At 46.6% G+C, this 22,817-nt stretch overlaps 2 protein-coding genes and 1 long non-coding RNA gene across 5 annotated transcripts in view; 2 read left to right on the forward strand and 1 right to left on the reverse strand.

Moving 5' to 3' along the window:
- Positions 1 to 6,275, forward strand: part of LOC125945568 (uncharacterized) — a 38,066-nt gene extending 31,791 nt beyond the window's left edge. For 2 of the 3 annotated variants that reach the window (XR_007467008.1, XR_007467006.1), the window contains exon 3: positions 6,147 to 6,238. This is a non-coding gene — a long non-coding RNA (uncharacterized LOC125945568). Of the gene's footprint in view, positions 1 to 6,146 lie in introns of all 3 variants that reach the window. The other variant, XR_007467007.1, reaches the window with a different exon arrangement.
- Positions 1 to 19,572, reverse strand: part of LOC119453138 (zinc finger protein 260) — a 51,677-nt gene extending 32,105 nt beyond the window's left edge. Inside the window, exons 1-5 of the mRNA XM_049667565.1 lie at positions 19,295 to 19,572; positions 10,031 to 10,237; positions 6,383 to 6,685; positions 6,165 to 6,214; positions 5,795 to 6,095 (exon numbers count right to left, since the gene is read on the reverse strand). Coding sequence (XP_049523522.1) covers positions 5,795 to 6,095; positions 6,165 to 6,214; positions 6,383 to 6,685; positions 10,031 to 10,237; positions 19,295 to 19,340 — 907 coding nt within the window. The 5' untranslated portion in view covers positions 19,341 to 19,572. The remainder of the gene's footprint in view (positions 1 to 5,794; positions 6,096 to 6,164; positions 6,215 to 6,382; positions 6,686 to 10,030; positions 10,238 to 19,294) is intronic.
- A 58-nt stretch (positions 19,573 to 19,630) lies between these two features.
- Positions 19,631 to 22,817, forward strand: part of LOC119453139 (zinc finger protein 91-like) — a 124,410-nt gene continuing 121,223 nt past the window's right edge. The window contains exons 1-2 of the mRNA XM_049667874.1: positions 19,631 to 20,198; positions 20,305 to 20,412. The gene's annotated coding sequence lies outside the window, so the exon portion shown is untranslated. The remainder of the gene's footprint in view (positions 20,199 to 20,304; positions 20,413 to 22,817) is intronic.

The following is a 22,817-nucleotide window of genomic DNA, read 5'->3' on the forward strand; positions in this document are numbered from 1 at the left end:
TCACCCAGCTGCAATTTCATCATGTGATGCCGTTCACCTGCCGCCAACCTGTGACCACGTTACGCGCATTGTTCGTCGCGAGATTGAAGCTGCCTGTCCTGCACCTATTCAGCCCCCCGTGTTTACAACCTCAACCATTGACCCATCGCAGCCATCGGTGTCCCTCATTCAAACTGTCGTCAGGCAAGAGTTTGCCAATCTTGGCCTTCCATCAGCGTGCCCACTGACTCGTCCTGACGCTCGGCCTTATTGCTCTGGACCCGCTCGATGATCCTACACCACTCCCGTCTCCTTGTGTTTTCAGTGTTTTCAGTGCTTCCGGATGTCGGTATTTAACCATTTCATACATAATACGATCACCACCTGGCGCCGAGATATTGCAACATGTAAGAGATGCTTTAAGTTCGGCTAAGCTAAATGGTCGAATGTAAGCCTCACTCGATGAACCTTTGCGATTAAGGGGTTGCCGCTCTTCGCATTCTTTGAACTTCAGGAAAGTTTTTGTATAGTGTGACTCACTTGATACATATTCAAAGTGTTCGCCTAGACAATCCGCCTGGTCTTCCAGGCTATCACCTTGGCTACTTACTAAAGGTAGGGGATGTGACTCCCGGCCTATTAATTTATTTACCCTATTGCAGACTTTCGTTCCATCGGTGTACGACTTTATGCTGGAGATGTACCTTTTCCCCGCTCTCTCTCTCTTAGCACGTCTACGCATTCTCCTGCCCTGCAATTTTGCTTGTTTTAAGATTTATCAGGTTTTCGGCTGTTGGTGAGTTGCGAAGCAATCCCCAGGCTTTCCTTTGCTTTCTACGTGCTTTTTGGCAATCGTTGTTCCACCAAGGCAGGCACACTTATTATTAGCCAGTCCATTAGTTTGTTGTATGCACCTTTCAGCAGCGTAAATGATAAAACCTGTTACATATGCCAGAGCCGTCAATGTTAAAAAAAGGCAATATCATCTTGGCTTAAATATGTTAGTTCCTGGAAAAGATCCCAGGTCAACCTTCCATCGGGGAACGTGTGGCGAACATCCATCTTGTTTTGTTAAGCGTAGCATAATTGGGAAGTGGTCGCTCCCCAAAGTGGTTCTTGAGAACAGACCACTCCAGATATGGCATTAGTGTACTCGCTACTATTTATTTTATTTCGTTTTACTTAGGTCAATACTTAGGTCTATGGACGAGCATGTGTTATGTGTAATGCTGTAATACGTTGCCTCTTTCTTTAATTTCCAATTAGGCGACCTCTCGCATCGCAACGAGAGTCTCCCCATAAAGTGTTATGTGCGTTTAAATCTCCGACAACTATGTATGGCGGCGGAAGTTCATTTATATTATTTTGAAATTTGGTTTTATGAAGTTGTTAATTGGGAGGGATGCATATAGAGCTGATAGTGACCAGCCTGTAAAACAACACCCCTCGGACAGCAACTGCCTCCAGAGGCTTACGAAGTTCTAATTCCCGGCAGGCAACACCTTTGTCGACTACGATAGCCACACCACCGGAAGACACGACTGTGTCATCGTGGTCTGTACGAAAAATAGCATATTGTCAGAGAAAATTTGTTTGCGTAAATTTGAGGTGTGCTTCTTGGACACAGAGCACCTTTGGATTATACTTATGTAGGAGTTCCTTAATGTCATTGACGTTGTGGAGTAGACCTCTCACATTCCAGTGTAATATTTGTGTATCTATGTTGAATGTGGTTTTTGTGCTGTGTGCAGGGGTGGGCCTGCCCAAAGCCATTTTGGAGCAATTTTTAGAGCAAGTAAAATTGTGTTTTGGAGCAGTTTGGAGCAGACTAAATTTCATTATGGAGCAATTTGGAGCAGACAAAATATCATTTTGAAACAGTTTGGAGCAGGCCAATCTGAATTTTGGTGGAATAATGGGTGGCCACACACTTTGAAACCACGACAAAACACAGAACAAACCAACACGAGTACGAAGTAGACGCGCGCTTTGTAGGTAAAGCGTACTAGAATACGGAAGAGTGGGTCAAGTGGTGGCACAGGTGCATGCTTTCCAGTAAAGCCGAAAACATCGTTGGCACCTACGATCGAACTACACAATCCCGCACCGACGCTTATGATAGCGGAAAATGTTCTCAAATCAGGCGGTCCAATCGATGGTGTAACAATTTCTGGGTCACGATATGTCACCGCAGACCCAGTGAGCCGCAATAAAACCTGGGGTGGTATAACGTAAAACTATTCCAATCTGCTTTTATTGTGACAGAAATTAAATGGACACTCCAGGCGTATTTCTGCCGTCGACAATGCCGTGATGTTATGTATGAAGTCCATGGGCTTCATACATAACTTCGTCGCTGCACCTTAGGCTACATATATATGCCAGTGAAAGCGTGTGAGGGTGAGCCGACGACGGCGGCTCAATCTCATGCGTGCAAAGAAGGAAAGCGGGGAGAAAGCGCGCCGTCTGCCGCAGCGCGCAAGGCACCGGGGGAAAGGGAGGTAGGGGCGTTCTACCCCGGCAGCTGCTGGGTATGGCGCGAGCGCGCGAACCCCATCTTGAAAGCAATCTGCGATAGGGACAGTGTATCAGTGCTGATAGCTTCGTTTGCGCAGTGTTTTCGTCGCTTAGTTCGCGTTGAAGCGATGCAGCAGGAAGGCCAATACGGTCGCTGCTATTGTCGTGCTTCCTTACTCCAGCGTTTTGACGAGTTTCCATGGTCATCGAGGGAGATATGGTCACGCTTGTGCGCCCGTGACACCATGCTTGTTAATTTAGTTAGCGAATTTTTACATGCTTACACTGCCGATAAAACTAACATCCTTACTTCATACAGCTGTCTAGTATTTACTATCACAATCGATACTTTGCCTTTCAGGCAAATCTGCGACTTTTATTCCAAATCCACCATTAGCCCTTCGTGATAGGTCAAAATGGCTCAGGCCTCACCCATATAGGCTTAAAAACAGATTGGAATAGTTTTACTTTTTACCGGCGCTGAAAACAGACGCCCGCCAGCAGAACCTGCTGCAGCACGCGCTTCCATAGTTCGCTCGCTGTGACCTCACCCTAGTTTTGGGCGCTTTGCGCCTCAGCTAGGGTGCGCCGCACCTCTTGGCCCACTCAATCGTATTCAAGTACACAGTAAATACAGCTGCCCTGGTCGTCCCGACAGCAGCGACAACAGCCGGGAGAGGCGACGCGCATGCCGGATACTTGCCAGAAGTGCAGCTGCCGAGGGGGCACATGGCGCCACCGCCAGCTCACTGCGTGCGGGCCGGACAGCCGCCAATTGCCGTCGTGATGCTGCCCCCTGACATGCAGCATCGGCAAAGGTGTTCATGGGCAGGTAGGATAACCGCCTGCATGTCTCCTGGAAGTTACGTTTTCCTATACTTTAATTGTTACTATTTTTTTTATTTTTTCCAGGATGGGCACGACCGCGAGTATTCGGCGTGCTCCCCATCAGAGTTCCCACAGTGTCGCGAGTTTTCACAAGACTTAGATGAGTGTTCATGAGCACAGCATTTCGCACAAGTTTGGCGGCCTTGGCAGTTCTGTGAACTATGGCCGAATCGCTGGCATTTGAAACATAGGAGAGGATTTATGCATTTCGCTTTATGTTATGCATGTCGCTTTGAGTTATGCATGTCGCTTTGAGTTATGCATGTCGCTTTATGCATTGAAGCACAAAATTAACTGGAACGCCAATGCATTTCTCCGCAAAGTTCGGGAATTAATATCTCGAAACTGGTGTCATCCTGAGAATTAATTCTAAGTGGATCCGCCTTGCGAACTCCACGGCTACAATTTGTAAATTGCAATATGGGCCATCAGATAATTAGCTAAAAACTTAATTAGTGAATGTTTGTTAATTAGTCAATTATGCAATTTTTTGTGCAAGTAATGTCCGCCTCTTCGAGTAGACCAGCTCATTAACTAGAATTGGGCTATCTGCCACAGGTAACCTTATATAAATTTTGAAAGTGTTCGCTGAAACACCCTGTATATATGTTCAGTTTTTCCTGACAAATGCCAACCGCATGCTTGGTTCTTCCCTCGAAATTTTCTTCATGGGACGCGTTTATTTTATAAATCAAAGGTGGGGTTAATCTTCGAGTACACCAGTTCTGTCTGGAATCCGGCAACTGCTATACCTTATCGCATGCTCTCAAAATTGTCCAAAACCATGCCGCCCGTGTTTTGTTTCATCCAATTAGTCGCGTGTAGCCAGTGCGTCTTCGATAAAATCACTGCTTGGTCTACCTTGTCTCGAATTATGCCGTATGCGATCTGACTTGAGTTTGTTTATTAGGATTTATTTTACTACTCCCGCTCCTTCAAGGACAGATTCTTCTAACTCCCACCTACGTTTCTTCTTGCAGTGGCCACATTTGAAGCTTTCTTGCTTATGAAAAGAAAAAACTGCCCACTTTTGTTTATCTAAAGCCTTCGGGCTTTGACACTATACTAACATAATTAAGTAAATTTTATAATATGGCAAACCTGAACCAGATTTTTGTACTCGCTTTTTGAGCATCACTTATATGTTATGCGCCAAAGTAAGGCATTATTGCTAGGTTTCTTAGATATGGCTGCCGCTGCTTTGTTTCTATTCATTTGATGGCACGCACTTAGTTTCCTAATCTGATACCAGCTAATCTCGTTGGCCATCGCACATTGCATTCACAGCCATCGCATCCAGCCCTATTGCGATAAGCATCTTAACCTGCACGTTTCACAGCCCCTGTGGCACAGTGTCGTTGGAAGCGTAATACATGCATTCAATAGGCGATAATCCAAATGCACCACTGTTCCCTGCTGCTGGTGGCATGACATGAGCGTCATACGCTTCGCTGTGGCAGCATCGTATTCCGGTGCTGCCACAAAAACCAAGAAAAATGTATATTTTCTATATAAATCTGTAAAGCACATCAAGAATAAGCATAATCCAACAAAAAGAAAAAATATTTTCCGGAAGCTTTTTTAGCAATAGAGGGAAAACCCCAGGCAGCAAACTGGAAGTGGGCTTCACTCAGTCACACAAGGCTTCATTTTTAATTTTTATAGACAGCTTTCATCATGTGTGAACCATAGGTGTACATTTCATTTGCTTTACATCACATGTGTGACACCACCACAGTTGGATATCTTGCGTCGGCCTGTCTCCTCCGACCTTGCCTTGAAAAGACAGTGAGTCGCATGCCAAACTTCTTCCTCGTCCATGTTCCTGCTTTAAACCAACAAATGATGCTTGCTGCATCACTTAAGAGCATATGAGGGCACTTGTGCTACCTGATGCAGCAGAACACTCTGCAGCACGCTCCATGTCTATAGATCTTTAATTGAAAATTGAAGTAGTTCAACATGCCTATTGACAACTCTACAGTACCATGGTGCAGTGTTCTCTTATGTCTGCTCAAGTAATTCGCCCGCACAAACGACTTGGAGCAGACAGCTCAACGGTATGGTTGGTCACCTGTATGAATGCTCAGGTGTTGCTTCCTGGCACTCTTCAGTGAGAATTTCTGAGTGCATGAAGGGCACTGAAATGGATTCTCGCCTGTGTGGGTTCCCAGGTGTTCCTTCACGCTGAACTTTTGCGAGAAGCTTTGAGGGCAAGAAGGGCACCATCACGGCTTCTCAACTGTGTGGGTGTGCAGGTGGGTGTTCAGTTGGGACTTTCGTGAGAAGCTCTGAAGGCATGAACGGCACTGATATGGCTTCTCGCCTGTATGAGCGTGCATGTGTTCCTTCATGTTGAACTTGCGCGAAAAGACACGAGGGCAAGAAGGGCATTGAAATGGCTTCTCACCTGTGTGGGTGCGCAGGTGGTCTTTCATGCTGGACTTATGCGAGAATCTTTGAGGGCATGAAGAGCACTGCCATGGCTTCTCACCAGTGTGTATTCGCAGGTGATATTTCATGCTGGCCTTATGCAAGAAGCGTTGAGGGCATGAAGGGCACTGCCACGGCTTCTCACCTGTGTGGGAGCGCAGGTGGATGTTCAGTTGGGACTTTCGTGAAAAGCTCTGAAAGCATGAAGGGCATTCAAATGGCTTCTCGCCTGTGTGGGTGTGCAGGTGTTCCTTCATGTACAACTTGCGCGAGAAGACCTGAGGGCAAGAAGGGCATTGAAATGGCTTCTCGCCTGTGTGGGTGCGCAGGTGGTGTGTCATACTGACCTTATGCGAGAAGCGTCGAGGGCATGAAGGGCACTGCCACGGCTTTTCACCTGTGTGAGTGCGCAGGTGGGTTTTGAGGTGGGACTTTTGTGAGAAGCTCCGAAGGCATGAAGGGCATTCAAATGGCTTCTTGCCTGTGTGGTTGTGCAGGTGTTCCTTCATGTACAACTTGCGCGAGAAGCTTCGAGGGCATGAAGGGCACTGAAATGGCTTCTCACCAGTGTGGGTGCGCAGGTGGGCTTTCATATGGTCCTTTCGTGAGAAGCTCTGAAGGCATGAAGCGCATTGAAATGGCCGCTCACCCGTGTGGACGCACAAGTGGCTCTTAAGGGTGCCTTTTCTTGAGAAGCTCTGAGGGCACAAATTGCACTTGTACAGACGCTCACTAGTATCGACCTTGGCATGTGCTTCCGGACAAAACAGTTTATCAGCCGCATAGTCACACAGATGATCTTGGTGGAGGCATTCCTTCTGTGAACTGTCACCGTTGGCTGTTGATGGAGAAATAGAAGGCCTCGATGCTGCACAAATGAAACAAAAGTAGTACAGTTGGTCCACTTATAACATTATTCAAGTGCCACGAAAATTTCATTGTTATCACTGATAACTGTTATAACCGGGCTGCACGAAAAAAATCTAAATAAAGGGTTAGCATGGCTGTTGTGAGAAAACTATAATGGTGGGGAGGCCAGTGCCCCCACCCCCCGACACCTTCCTCCATCTGGCAGCTGATTGTGTTGACTCGTTGAACTGTTCAACTATGCTTCCCCCACACTCCAATCGCGTGTAACAAGGCGCAGCCAGCGTTGGCACTGCTATAACAAATGCAAAGCGGGGTGTCATGGGCGGCAAGTGACATGCGAGCTCCGATGAGGCATCGCTTCGGTGGCCTCAAAAGTAGCCTTTAGCTTGCCGATAGCCTTCTCCAAGGCATTCCGGTGCTCCATGTAGTGCAGTTGAAGGTCCCTCGTGAAAACGAAGCCCCGGATGGACTGAATAATCAGCAGGGCCTTCTGCAAGGGCATCGTTGAGGCACACTGCTCTACCGCTTCATCGCTGCCGTCATCACTATCTTCATTTCTAAATATACACCAGTGCACTTTCTTTCACCGGCAACGTCGTACACTGCCGATGGTCAGCGGGCGGATTAACCATCTTCCGTTTTGGCGGCGAGTCAAACGAGGCTGGGAAACCACGTGGCCAGGAATTACTTCGACGCGACCAACAAAAACGAGCGTGAACGTCTTAAACTGCTAGAAAAACTGCATCGTATGACGGGCCAGCCGGCCAGCACGCAATCGCGGAGAAGCGCAGCGCTATCAGCGAAGTTGGCGCGGTCCATTAGTGTTTCGGAGGGTGGTGCGGCTTAGAGCTATGGGGGCAATCCATTGTTTTTTCGAAGGGTTGAAATGGTGACGGGAAAGAGGCACACGAGGCTGCCGAATGCGGAAAAGGCTGGAGATCAGCGCGGCGGCATATGGCGGATCAATTTTTTTCTTTCTTTTTTCAAAGATTTCGCATTCCATTACCTTCCGGCACGGACACCCAGTGGCCAGTCGTTATTGTTAAACCGATAATGCTGCCTCGGGGCATTGTAATAAGCGAGTTATTTAACCATAGAAAACATACAAAAGTTGACAATATTGTTAGAACCGGTATCGTTATAAGTGGGTTCGACCATATTATGAAATGCAAAAGAAGAACAGATACAAAAGTTAATGATGAGCTTCGTTTTTTTGAATTGGGATATTTTGAGGGTGATTTCAGGTATAATAGAACAAATGACGCCTAGTGGTCCTTTTTGATTTACTCAATATTTCTGCATCTGAATTCTTCATGACTGTTTGTGAAGGCCAGCCGTATAAATTATTTTTCATAATATAGTAAAAAAGTACTAAGTGAGAAAATCTGGAGTGTTTGAAGACTTTCACGGATTTCTATGACCCATAGAGGACAGTCTCAAAAAGCTTTCACCCAGCTTGCTCTCTGATCCTCAATGAGCACTCGAGTTTTGAAGGCCATATTTGGCATTTGCAAAACTTACGATTGGTTGGCATGACAAATTTATCATATAGGACACTTTTACTGCACATCTTTTTAAAACTGAAATTTTTTTTTTTTTTTTACATTTCACACCCAGCCATCACTAAATTTAAACCCTCAATGTTCATCTGAAGTGCCAGGGTTTCTGCCTTTTAATTTAAAACATCACCAGACACCGGCACATGCTTGGCGATCATGACTTTCAGCTACATCAGAAACCCTTCGTCAAGTTTTCGGTGGTCACCTCGGCAGACATTCCTCTGTCGGGATCCAGCAGATTTCTCGGCTGCTTCTAAAATCTACACCTTGTTTTTTAGGGAGTGTAATACTGTCTGCTTCGAGATTTTAAATTCCTTTGTGCCGACTACTTTCAATTAGCCATAAATTCCATCGTATATTTGCAATAAGTTCCTCGCTTCGAAGCCTTTATCGAATTGGAGGCGGACAACAAACGGTGTCAATGCCATTTGTAGCAACTGCCAATGAAACCACTGTAGACGATCTGTTGTTGAAGCGGCTGAGCCTAGCGTCGCATCATGCGGCGTGGGCCGGCTCACGCTTCACATAGTTTTGCCCGTCAAAACCGACCCAGTGCCAATCACAAGAGGGGCACCTCGCGGCTACACTCGGATATCGCCTGTACACAAGGAGGAAGCACGGAAACATGCACGCTTTCAGTCACGGAGGGACGTGCTGCGTGCAAGTGTTGGCCTCGACAATAGGGGTGCGCCGCCAGAAGTTGCGGAGAGACGCTTACCACACACTCGCGTGCCCTGCAATATTTTATGGCCGAGCGTACAACTGACCACATGTGACTGACAAGTGCCAACAGCAACGTCAGCACGAAGCCTCGTGGGAGGGCGCAACAAGCGGTGCCTGCTATCGAGGCTGTACCGGAACAGCCTAACAGAATACCAGTAGATTCCACTCATTGCAAAGGCAATGAAATTTGCTCACTAGTGTATCGCTTCTCGAAGTGGAAAGGCTTGACCTTTCGCATCAGCAAAAGGTTTTAGCATGAGGTTTTAGCACATTGTAATAGGAGTGCTGCTGAAAACAACTACCCGCTGGGATAAATTGGCGGTACAGAAGAATTGGCGATACGTCAGCCACTGCGCAAAAAACCTGAAGCTACTATTGACTGTAGAGGGTCAAAACGAGTGTATGGCCAGCAATCACTTGACACCTACAGGTCGGCTTAAGTGATGGCTGGCGTGCGCCGCAGGTGCCCGGCACATGCTGCTCATTGCCAGATGACAGTGTTGCGCGTGCCTAGAGCTGCTCAGACATGTGCTGTGGGACGTCGTGACTCAGAGCTGTCCCAGAACAAGAATACTGACAGTTGCCGTGCAAGTTTCGCCTCTCTCAATGAATGAGCATATTGATAAAACAAAGTACGTTTTGTAGTTAATTCCATTAAAGAATTCTGTTTGAATTTTATTCACCTCAAACACAGCGGTCGACTTACATTACGCATTGATCTGTATCCACGTTTAACATTACTATACTGATTTAGGCATAACTAAGGCACTCACTGGGTTTAACATTATCGTAAAGCCACGCAAGGGCTACAACAGCACCAGGGCAAGAGGGCTCTAGATTAAGCTCTACCACTTAAGGTGCTTCAATGTGCTCAGTAGAGCAGTATTTTTGCATTTTGCCCGAATCATAATGCAGGTGAGAATCACAAACCAGCTAATATGTCCTCGGCACCAGAATGTCATACAAACTTCAGCAGGTCGTACCAAGCTAGGCAGACTTGGCTATCTACCACAAACTTAGACAAGCAAGCAATTGTAAGAGAAGTGCCAGTCACTACCCACCTGAGGTGGAGTTTGACTGATCCACAGTCTCTGTAGTTTGCACGCTCATAGACTTGCTGGCTGCTTTGAAGGAGCACCCAACAGACTTGTCAGCCAGAGGCAAGCTGCACTGCGTGCCAACCTCCTTCTGACCGATGACCTTGGAAAGGGCATGGTATGCCATTTTGGCAGTGATACTTTCTGCTAGGCTCATCGCATTTGTGAGGCCTGCAGAAAATAATTGCAGCAATTGCAGTCCTGTTACAGCATCGAGAACAAGAGGTAAATCCAACAATAGAATAAATGCCGGGGCATCTTATATTGCATAGCCATGGAACACAACACAACCCTTTCGGTTCAGTATTCCTAAAGGGCTACAAGGGACAATGCACACTGAATACTAAAAAGCAGTGCAACCTTTTTCAGTGCAAGGTTTACGACAGCAGAACGTATCTCCAAGTTTTTTTTCATCTCATACATTTTAAAGCTATTGGTGGAGTCTAACTAATGCTAAGTGATTGCAAGATCCTAAGGTCATCGCCATTAGCATAGGTAATGTCCACTGGAGGATCCCAGTTGACCCATACCTTGTGCCAGTTGATACCATCCTACGCTTGCAAGTTTTCTATTTCATCACACTACCTAATTATCTGCTGTCCTCGATTGCATGTCAGTTCTATTGGTATCCATTCAGTAGCCGCAGTAAACTGTCAGTTACCTGCCCAACATATTACAGTAATTGTCAAAGTGCATTTTTAATGCAAGAACATTCTTTAAGAATTTCACCTAGTTAGCAGTAGGTCTGTATGTATGTATGCATGTCCACACCTAACCAGGGGCGGATCCAGATTTTTTCTGAAGGGGGGTCAGCTTCTGTCAATGATGATGATGATGAAAGTAGCATTTCTTATTTATGGAAATGCACCATTTCTACTCAAGATAAACCCGCCTCTTGTACGGCTAGTGCAACAGCTGTAGCAATGCCAGGTATCGGTTTCTCCGAACTTAGAGGAAAAGAATGTTGCCCAACACAGCCATGAGTTTGACGGTTGTGCCTGATAATATATAGGTCTGTAAAATTGGTAATAATAAAATTTGGGATGATCTGTTGCTGATTTGTTACAGGTGAGTAAGCGTGGTTCCGTCTTTTGAATTTTGCTGGGACACCTTGATTTCCTCAAGAAGCTTCTTTGTGTTCGGTGGAGACACCTTCGTTTGCTTTGGAGGACTAACGCTTCCTCTCCAAAGTGCCAACCACTACGCTGGTATATGATATGCGAATCACTGCGTATGAGTATATATATAGAGGCTTTACGTATGAGGACTCTTGACGCCACCTACAAGAAGAACGATGAGGCGTAGCAGCCAAGAGCGTGAGCCAGCGTCTTTTGCTTTGTGTTTTGTTTCTCACGCGACGTCATCATTTTGCACAAGGCACGCATCTGCTCCCGTTTCTTTACGTTTTGTTTACCAGGCGACGCCATCCTAGGCCCACGTGCTGGCATTTGCCACTGACGTCACGCTCCCCCACTGCAAAGCTGCGGCTCGAGGCTTCGCCCGCTCAGCGAGAACGCCCACTCAGACAAACTGATCTGGTGAGATTGAGCCTCCTAGGCTTATTCTATGACAATAAAACAGTGCGACGTTATAATGCAAAACTTATAGCGTACGAACGGTACTGTGCTTGTACTGGATGTTGTCAACGTGTAACTGTGATTACAATGAGCGGTACAGTTGTAAAAGTTGCCTATACGTAGTTCTAAGTTTAGTTGTTATTTGTTATTATTTATATATGAACACTAGGTGGGGTGATGAAGTTACGAAATTTGCAGGCGCAAGTTGGAATCAGCTAGCACAAGACAGGAATAATTGGAGATCGCAGGGAGAGGCCTTCGTCCTGCAGTGGACATAAATATAGGCTGATGATGAAGATGATATATGAACACTTCAGCAAGACATCTTTTTCATTAAGCAGGTTGTTCGCGGAACTACCTTATTAGCTGTGAAACTGAAATCTGCGTACTCCTCCCGAAGAACAGATGAGTTGTAAGAGTGCGGGGAGAGTTACTCCTATGAATAAGGCAGACACAACGCTAAACTCTTAAAAATAAAAAGTGCACAGCTTAACAGTTTAATATTTTATTACGGTTTATCACGAATAATGAAAGCAATATCGGAATAAAACGTATAAGAAAAACTGTTTGCTCCCCGACAATTCACACAGGGCAACATCGAGAGGTAATGAGTGGACCGCGCTTCGTTTATATTTAATTGACAAAGGCTCGTCTCACATTTGAAGTACAGGCTGGGTAGTTCTTTAATTTTTGTAGAAACGAACGATACAACTTATATGTCACTTATAGAATGCATAACAACAAGGTATGAAGTTCTTGGTGTAAATATGGCTAGAACTCATGTGAAGCAAAAACATCACGAGCCATTCTTCTCTGTGAAGGTGGATGACGAATGAGGCTGTTTAGCACAAGACACAGAGGCCTCCCGATTACAATGACAGAAGAGAAGGGAAATTGAAAATGGAGAACGGTAACTTGTCTTTCTAGTTTATATATACATTCGCGGGGACTTACTTTAAGCAAAAGAAAACCGTAAATCAAAGAGCGTAGTTATATGGGTTTTTTTCTTGGTACGCATAATTACCAGCTTCAGTGTCTGGAAAAGATCGCTTGGACACAGGAGAAAAAATTACACGGGATGCTTAGAACTTTCTAAGAATGTGAAGGTGAAAACCTAGTTAGATCCATAACGATGTGGAATGAAGCTTTGTGCGCACGCGGCGACGTAATACAAGGCGCACAAGTGTGCTGCCGCCGTTTCCAGAACGTTCTACGGGCGCTGCCGCTGACATTTCTCTCCTCCCTAGCGCCGCCACCGTGCTTGCCCTCAACACCCCTGCTGCGCTGCTGGTGATATTTCGCTCCTCCTCCCCAGCGCCGCCGTTGCCGCTTTCTGTCAACGCCCTCCCACGCCACAGCTGACATTTCCCTCCTCCTACCCAGTGCCAACGAACGCGGGATTAGTGGCACGAGCGGGAGGCAAGCGCACTGACTCTTTCTATACCCCACAGCGACCTTGAAACAGAGAGTTAAGGCTTTCGGCTTAAAAATGTGGATATCCTTTTCTGTGACATAGTAGCACCAAATTCCGCGCAGTCGCTACGTGGCATTGAAGGGCAGACAGACGAACTGCGAAGGACAGGGAGACCTATTAAGTTGATCTATTTACTGTTTAAGTTGATTAAACTTCGACTGTACACTGGGACAGGAAACAGAATAAAACTCAAAGAAAGACGGTGTGGTCTCAGCTTGGTCCGGCTACAGTGTACTAGAAGGTTATGTAGCGGGCTCAGAGGAGGGCGTGGGCTGATGTGTTGCATGTTGCCGCCGGGAGGAGGCGCGGCAAGATGTTCTTCCTGTAGTGTGCCTCGATGTCAACGCTGCCCGGCATCGAGGCACCCTATTCTTCCTGAAGTTTCTCTTGCGTGAGCGACTGCAGACGGTGACGTTCGTACTCGAACTTGTGGCCCTTTGACGCATTCTCCGCTTTTGCACGGTACAGCTCTCGCTGTCTGTGTTTGCCACACCACTGGCTTTTCCAGGTAACGGTAAAATGCAACCGATGACACCCCGCGGGTATAGTGAACTAGACTGTCTTCTAGTGGTGCAACCGCCTCCACTGGAGAGGGCCTCGAGGGTAAGAAAGAGGCGGCGGCGCTGTAGTCGGCCCACACTTGAAAGCGCGTCAGCTTTCGGCCCGTCGCCCTGTTAGGACAACCACTTCGTCCGGCGTTTTCGGCGGGTGAAGTTTACCGCCACCAAGCAATGCACGACTAGCAAGGGGCAAATGTTTTTGCTTCTGGTTTTTATTCTTTGCAGCTTCGTTATGCATATGAAAAAATTCAAATACTGTCGCTTGCGCGTGTTGTAGTTGTGGAATCGTCGGGTATATAGAGACATAGCCGCAATACTTCACATTTCGCAGTGGTATTCGTTGCAGTTTGCTTGGCTTATTATCGACACTGTCTTTTACACGACCGTGCAAATCGTAAAATGAGTATTTGCGAACGCTTACCACGATTTTAGAGAAGCTGAGCTGGATAGCCGACTGCAATATGCAGGGTGTCCGAACTATCATGCCTTTGGGAACAAGCCTTTGGTTCAACAAGGTTGATTCTTGGGCTAGTTGGTACGGTTTCCTCATATTGGCAAAGCCTCTAGCGCAATTCAAAAAGACGGGGACATGACAGAGACACAGGACAGTGCTATCCTGTGTCTCTGTCACGTCCCTGTTTTTTTTTTTTTTTTGAATTGCGCTAAAGGATTTGCTACTATGAGGAATCCTTTGGTGTTCATCTTTCGGAGCATTAAAAAGCGATAACTTGCGCTCCTGGACTGTTCTTGCATAGCCAGTTGCGCAGCCTGGCACGTAACAGTGCTTTAACCGCCGCTTGGGCGGCATCATAAACACTGAAGCAGAAAAAGGCGCCAATGAAGCGACGTTCCGCGACGACGACATCGAAAAGCAACGAGCGGACGCAGAAGCGGCGCCCACTCGCTTCAAGGGCGAGCGACGACAGTGCCGCCGCTACTTTCTTCCAAAGCGGGTACGCGACGCACAATAGGATGCGCCTCCGCTCAACCCACTGTAAAACATTCTAGTACACTGTTAATCTCAGTTGATCAAGCGTGAAGGCGCTCGCGCGGGCATCGGCGTGTTTGACGAAAGGGACGTCCCCTGGTTCGCAAGATGCCGCCGACTAAACAAGTAAGGCAAAGCCGGCACCAGGAGGTCCAATTATTCATGAGAAAAATTAACTATGTCAATTTCGCGACAATACACCCCTACGGAAAACAGCTAAGCTTGTGAGCGAGCTAGCTTTACTTCTACATGGCTGTTACCACTGGTACCCGAGAAAAATATTTTTGAAGAATGCTGGTCGCCATATTATGACAGGGTGATGGCGACAGGGCCATCACCCTGTCAGCGGTCGGCGACGGGCGATGTAGAAATCTGAGGAGGGGGGTCAGGACATCCAGACATCTCCCCTGGATCCGCGCCTGCACCTAACCTCTTTTCCGCCAACTTGTATCCCTGAGTAGTCAAAAATGGGCTGCATCTGGCTGCCATGTTGAGGGAACTGGGTTGAAAACCAACCGTCACTTAGGTCCACTGAGAATGTAACATTGCGCATGTGGCGCTCTTCAATGACCCTGGGGTCTCTCCCAATGATCTCCAATTACCCCTGTCTTGCTTTATCTTATTTCATGTTGTGCCCGCAAATTTCTTGATTTCGTCCATCCCACCCAACTTCCTGCCGCCCTCGACTGTGCTTTTCTTTCCTTTGCACCCGTTCTGCAACTTAATAGACCACCGATTATCTGCCCTACGCATTACATGGCCTGCCCAGCTCCATTTTTTCCTCTTAATGTCAACTAGAATGTCGGCTACCCTATATTTTTATTTATTTTTATTTATTACAGTACCCTCAGGGCCTGAGGGCATTACAGAGGGAAGTTGGTAACATGGGAAAAAGTGGAAAACAAGAAACAGCATTACATTTATATAAAACTCAGCATAATTGAGGCTCACGTGAAAAAAAGAAAGTTACATCAATATAATAAACGAAATTAACAATAAATAGCACACAGTACAAGGATAGAAAATAACCAGCTGAACAACCAAAGCATAAAGACATCTTTTGCAACAAAGAAATAAAATGAAAGAAATTACGCTCAAACTAGTAATATGTGCCTACAAAACACAGAACACTCGTTTTAAAAAGATTAGTCCGGTAAAAAAAATTGCTAAGAAAAAAAAAGAAAAAAGCTGACAATGCTAAAATTGTGTTTATGACAACAGCAAGTTTGTTAAAGCAGCTTTGAACTTAGCATTATCAGATTTTTTGACGACGGATGGGGGAAGGTGATTCCAACTTGCTGACGTACTGGGGATGAATTAATTGACAAAATGATGTGGCATGACGTAATATCAACCTTATGACGATGGTCGATGTGGGCCGAAACGTAACACGAGGGGGTTATCAATTTATTCTTAAGAATGAGGTTGTCATGATATATCTTATATAAGGTTGCGCTTATATAAGATATATCTAAGCTTATATAAGAGGTAATGATAAGCTTGCTTTCATAGTAGTGACACTGGAGCTAAGGCAATAATTACAAAGAATGAAGGGAGCCGCCCAGTTCTGGAGAGATTCAAGTTGATAGATGAGTGTCTCTTGATTGGGGTCCCAGACAGATGCAGCATATTCTAGTTTAGTACAAACTAACGATTTGTAAAGAACTTTACAGAACTAGAAGTTAAAAATTGCGGTGTATGTATCCCAGCATGCGATTAGCATTGTTGGTTATATATAGTCTACATGCATCTTCCAAGAAAGATTAGAAGAAATAAGTACGCCTAGATATTGTTACGAGACTGCGCGCAATGGGACAAAGATGAAGTTGACCATTTGGGTGAAGAAGACGACGATTGAAGAGATTGTCTTTCCGCCATCTTGGCAGTGCTACAGCTCGCTGTAGAAATTTTGTAAATATATTTTCTGTTATACCGCTTCCCATAACATTTTGGTGGAGGTGCTGGGGTACTACTCAAGACGGAACTCCGCAGCAGACGTGTCATGGCAAGTTCCACCATGTCAACAGGCGGGGATATGGCGTCAACCGCAACACTGGCACCCCAGCCAGTGATCTTGATCCAACCCCGCGACCCAGCATCTTTTTGCGGTGCCGACAACGTCGACGTTGATGACTGGATTAGGAATTACGAGCACGTCGCAACCAACAATCGGTGGTACCCAACAGTGACACTCGCTAATGTCGGTTTCTACCTCAGTGGGACAGTGTGCGTCTGGTTTGACACTCACGAAACGGGGCAGACCAGCTGGGATCTATGTAAGTAGAAGCTTCGCGACCTATTTGGCAAACCAATTGGCCACCAGAGTGCAGCTTCGAAAGATCTCTCCTGTCGCGCCCAATCTCCCACGGAGTCGTACGTCTCGTACATCCTTGACATTATCTCCCTTTGCCGCCGAGTTGATGCCACCATGACCGAGGTGGACAAAGTAAGTCACGTCCTGAAAGGCACTGCTGATGATGCTTTCAACTTGCTGGTCTTTAAGGACTGCTCGACCGTTGAAGATATCAAGGAATGCCGGCGTTTTGAAGCACTGAAGAGTCGCCGCATCGCCCAACAATTCATGCGGCTTCCAAACACGGCCGCTACATCGTCCTGCGCGGACGTTCAGTTGCCCAATCAGCAACCGCCCACTGATAGCCTTGTCTGCATCGTGCGTCTTGAAATTGAGGCGGCGTCGCCACCTTCCTATTTCGCACGCCCTTCCGACGATTCCCGACAGACAGTCTCTTTAATCCAAGCCGTCGTGAGGCTGTTGTTTCAGTTGACTGGCGTTCCCTGTGTACGAGGACTAACCTAAACTAAAAATTTCGCACACTATTCACACGCATCGCTCACGGCGCAGCAGATAGACCCAGACTTATGACTAAGTCAGACACTGAGGATGCAATTGGCAAGTGATAGTGTGCCTGATACAAAAGACATTGGTGAACAACAGCGGTCCCATAGAAGAATAGCTCACAGCTGAGAATGGTAGTTGTAGTTCGCAACACAATTCTTTCTCTACGATTTATTGTCTCAGGACCGCTGGAAACAAGTTTTCTGGATTCTTCTTCAACTGCGTCTTTAGTGATGGCACCAGGCCATCAAGTGCAATACAATATTATAAGTGTTTCGGCCTACACGATTTTATATGCGAGGTTAACACATTGCAGGAACTTCCAACATTAAAGTGGCCAACCTAAATAATTTAAATATGTGAACAAGCCTTGTCACCTGTCTAGCACGATAGTGATAGGGTATCATACATCACTCAAGCCACCATTACTTAACTCCTACTTTACTGGAGCAGCACAAGTAATAGAAGCAACAGCTCGGCTTGAGCAAATGGATATACATACCAAATTCTGGACTGAGCCAACCAGCAGCAATCGGCAACTGCGCCTATTTGTTGTCAACGATGCAGAATTGGGCTAGATCTTCATGGGCACAACAAATATCAGCAGAAGCTGTAAAGACAGCAGCACAGCAAAGTAAAACACATTAGACAAATGGCAGTACACATAGCCAGGGATATGGGCCTAGGGCACTTCAGCACGTAACTGCCTCAAATTGAAACATATGCTCCTCACGCAATCGGGAAAGAACGTTCCTTTAGCTGTAAGCATCTCGAGTGTATGGAGTTCGTCTAATAGTTCGTAATTGATATCCTAAAAATAGCAGAGATAAAAATTGAGGCTAACACAATGCCTGTATCACCTGGCTTCTTGGTGTCTTTACAATGTCGACCACAGAGATGCATAGTTACGCACAGTGAATGGAACGGCCATGTGTATAATAGAGCGATGAGCTGATCCGTGCACTGATATATGTCTGCCTTTGAAAGTGCTCGTAAGCGACAGCAGCTGGCAAGTGAGCTTTTCGTTCAAGTGCCCACTCACCACACACACTTGGCATGACCCAACTCCACGGAGTGGGGGTCGTCTGTTGATGAAGTGCTGATGGGCTGGGGGCCCCTGTATCTTTCTGACGCGTCCCCCAGTCCAGTCAATCAGAACTTATGCACCAGACGAAATGGACATGTCCACTAGGTGGACACTTACAGAATACCGTTCAGCTCGCACAGAAGAGCAGCTAAGAAGATTTAAGCGAAGGAAATAGACTGTCCCTATCCGAGTGCGACAAATGGAAAGTGCTAACGCCCCAGCTGGTGTCAGCACAAGCAGTGAGGAAGGGAAAGAAATGCAGTCACGTGTGTGACTACTGCTGAGCACAATAGCACAACTATCCCCTGACCTCCGCATAAGAGACGCATAACTCATAAAGGTGGACAAAAAAAGAACACCCACCAGACAGCATTTGCAGAATTAACACTTCAATGCAATATGCTTGTGCTGGCGCGTTGGAAGGTGCCACCACTTTTACGTCGCGACTAAACACACGCATGTTACACATTGCTAACAATGGCACTCTTGTTTCAACTAAGGGCAGCGCATAGGAACGGCAGCAGTGCTCCTCGAGGGCACGAATAAGTGGATCTGCGACCTCTGCGAGACTGCGGCAACTGCTTCGCGACAGCTGGCATTTTGAGATCACTTTATACCGCAAACGCGATTATTCCTACGAGTGTCAGCACAAGAATAGGTACTCGTACAAAACTCTTGGAAGTACTCTCACCTTTTTTTCTTTTTTTTCCAGATGCGTTTCGGTAGCACATTAGAGAAGGGAAACTCTACCTTCCACAGTGGTGCAGCGGACGCGCATGGTTCTTACTTAGGAATAAATATGGGAATAAGAAACATTTGCCCGGCCGATACAAAGGCGACACATAGAATAAAGCCTCAAAACACCTATGAAGCGGTTCATCTGGCCAAACCACAGAACACCCATACCCAAACGCGCGCCGCTAGCGCGTCTCCGCACCAAGTGAGAAAATCTATGGCCTTCTGTGCCGCGTCTGGCTACACCATCAATCCCAACGCTGGCTACACTGTGCAACATGGCAGATACAAGTAGGAGTCCCCGCTACAGTGGTCCCCGTGTCGCCGCCGCCACTGTGTTTGAAGATTTTCGTGTAGTGTGACGCCGGTTTGCGCTGGTTTATGGAAGGAAAGCGAGTTTCTTACGCTGAACACATCATTTTAGCCGATCTGAGAGGCACAGTGGGCAATGAGGCTGAAGTGGTCGCACGGTGTGTACAAACCTCTGGCGTGACAGCGGACCCGCACGAGATTCTGATGAAAATCACCGACGTACTCTTCAACCCACTGGTCGTGGAATCGAAGTACTCGTGCACTGCTGAATTGTCGGAAAAGCACAAGCACGTTTCTGCTGATTTGATTCACTGTTAAGGCGCGGATAGATAGTCCGGCGTTTCAAGCATGCGAGACAGCGGCCGGCGAAGTTGGGATACGTCACTCTGGCCTCGCCAGGATTGCCGAAATCTTACAACCTCCTCAGTTTAGGACATTAACATGACCCGCAGCAGCTCACCGACTTAGGATATCAATTCCAACTCCATACACTCGTGATGCTTAAAGCTAAAAGAACTGTTTTTCTGGATTGCCTGACGAGCGTATGTTTCAATTTGTTGCAGTTACGTGGCGAAGTGCCCTAGGCCCATATCCTTGGCTATGTGTACATCCATTTGTCAAATGTGTTTTACTTTGCTGTCTTTACAGCTTCTGCTGATGTTTGTTGTGCCCATGAAGATCTAGCCCAACTCTGCACCGTTGACAACAAATAGCCGCAAGTGCCGATTGTTGCTGGTTGGCTCAATCCAGAATTTGGTATGTATATCCATTTACTCAAGGCGTGCTGTTGCTTCCATTACTTGTGCTGCTCCAGTACAGGAGGAGTTAAGTAATGGTGGCTCAATTGAGTGATGTATGATACACTATCACTATCGCACTGTTAGACAGGGGACAATGCTTGTTCACATATTTAAACTATTTAGGTTGGCCACTTCATTGTTGGAAGTTCTGGCAATGCGTTAACCTCGCATATAATATCGTGTAGGCCGAAACACTTATAATATTGTATTGCACTTGATGCCTGGTGCCATCACAAAAGACACAGTTGAAGAAGAATCCAGAAAACCTGTTTCCAGAGGCCCTGAGACAATAAATCGTAGAGAAAGAATTGTGTTGCAAATTACAACTACCATTCTCAGCTGTGAGCCATTCTTCTATGGGACCGCTGTGGTTCACCAACATCTTTTGCATCAGGGACACTATCACTTGCGAATTGCATCCTCAGCGTCTGTGTCACAAATTTCGGCAGACTAAAGACAGACAGGGACAAGTCGTACGTTTAAGGCGAACATTTATAATCATAAGAACAAGCGGCAAAGACAACAGCGCAAAACAAAATATTTACATTGCGTCCATTGACGTGGCCACGTCACCTCGTCGTTGCGGCTTCCGACGACACGTCGTTGGGCCCGCCAATTCGTCGTAGACTGGAAATCGCTGTGTCCGACGTTCGGTTCCGTTTGGCCTGGTCAGGGGGTCAGGACGGTGGGGTGACCGACGCTCCTGGATCGCCCGGTCAACTCTGCTGGCCTGCGGATCGTGGCCGCAGGGAATCCGGGAAACGGTGCCGTCAGCGTGTAGCTGCGGCTTCCGGAGGGACATCCACTCAGCTCGCGGGTCGTGGCCGTGGCAGCTGAATAACAGCTTCCACTGTGTTGTCGCCGCCTCCGCGATCCACCCGTCCTGTTCGGCCTTCAGCTCTTTCTGCCTGCCTTCGTCCCAGAGCATAGCTGGGCTGCTCTGTTTGGCTACGTGTCCCTTCTCCTGTTGGCCACGTAATGACGCGTGCACTTTTGTGCTTCTTCTTCTGCTTTCTTATTGTATTTTTTTTTATTCGGATGCTGTTATTTTATAACTTATTTTTTCGTTACTTTCTGCCACCGACTCCTCGTGTCTTCTTGTTCTCTTTTTATCTTCTGCTTTTTCTTCTTTCTTTCTTCCTTTATTGGCTTATGCCAGTCTGGCTTAGTCATAAGTCTGCGTCTATCTGCACGACGCAATGGCTGCGCCATCAGCTATGCGTTGATGGCGCACCACTTCACCACTTGCTCTAGGCTTTGTGTAGCAGTGTGTTGTACTCCGTACATTTATTTGTGGCATCGACATGTAGCTGCAATGGAAGCTTTTCAAGTGGATAGCTTTTTCTATGGCTCTTTTGGTCGTTTTCGTTGCTAGTTAGAGGTCTGGGAAGGTTGGTGGTCGGACTCCGCAAGGAAAACATTCGTTCGCTCTCTTTTGTCTCTCTGCTCTTGTTGCAGCAACCCATTTCTCACACTATGTTCATAACATATTGTTTTTATTAATAATTTCATAAGCTATCTCTTTTTTATTGCAGTTAAATGTCTGAAGTCTCCGATCACTATTTGTATGCAGGGATTATGACAAAATGAGTCCAGTTGGTATTAACACAGCATAGGCTAGGACAAACATGAGCCAAATATTTGGGTTTGTCCAAAAGTTCGATTCGTCACTAGCTACCGTAATGTCGCGGGCCATAATAATGATGGGAAAGACATGCGGGAAAGCCGACACCGAACTGGAGCAAGCAAAGCGGTGCACACGCTCCTTTTCCATCCAGCTTAAAAGGAGAGGGAAGGAGCCTCCAGCACGCGCTTGATTGGTAGAGCTGTACTCACCCTTGCCGACGTACCTGGACTGAAGCCCTTTTTTTGAAAGTTAGAGATACAACGCTGGATAGATAAGCAAGTTTCTGTATCCTCGAGGAAATCCGATCATCTCGAAGTGGCGGAAACACATACGGACAGTTGTAGCAGCGGTCCGTGAACCGGCCATGCACATTCATTACATTCCTTAATATGCCAGTCACTATTTTTGCAGCCAACTACTGCACAAGCCTTAAATCCACATGATTCAATCCAGCATGATTGGAGCACAGTGTTCAGCGAAAATGTAGTTGCATTTCCGACAGCTGGTCGCACCGAAGCAAGGTAGAAGCGGTAATAGTTTCATATTCGTGCGCGGTCGCCAAAGCGACGTACGGCACACTCCTGAAAGGGCTATCTCGTTTCTCTGGAACAAACTGCTCTTTGAAAAGGGTCAATACTCTATGCTCACCCTATCATAGTGCAGAATGCAGAAGTGTTAGGTAAGGGAAATGGCAGTGATCTTAGGTTAGTGAGGTCTACGACTGTTCTCAATTT

This window comes from Dermacentor silvarum, chromosome 5, assembly GCF_013339745.2.
Source record: "Dermacentor silvarum isolate Dsil-2018 chromosome 5, BIME_Dsil_1.4, whole genome shotgun sequence".
In the NCBI taxonomy this organism is placed as follows: domain Eukaryota; kingdom Metazoa; phylum Arthropoda; class Arachnida; order Ixodida; family Ixodidae; genus Dermacentor; species Dermacentor silvarum.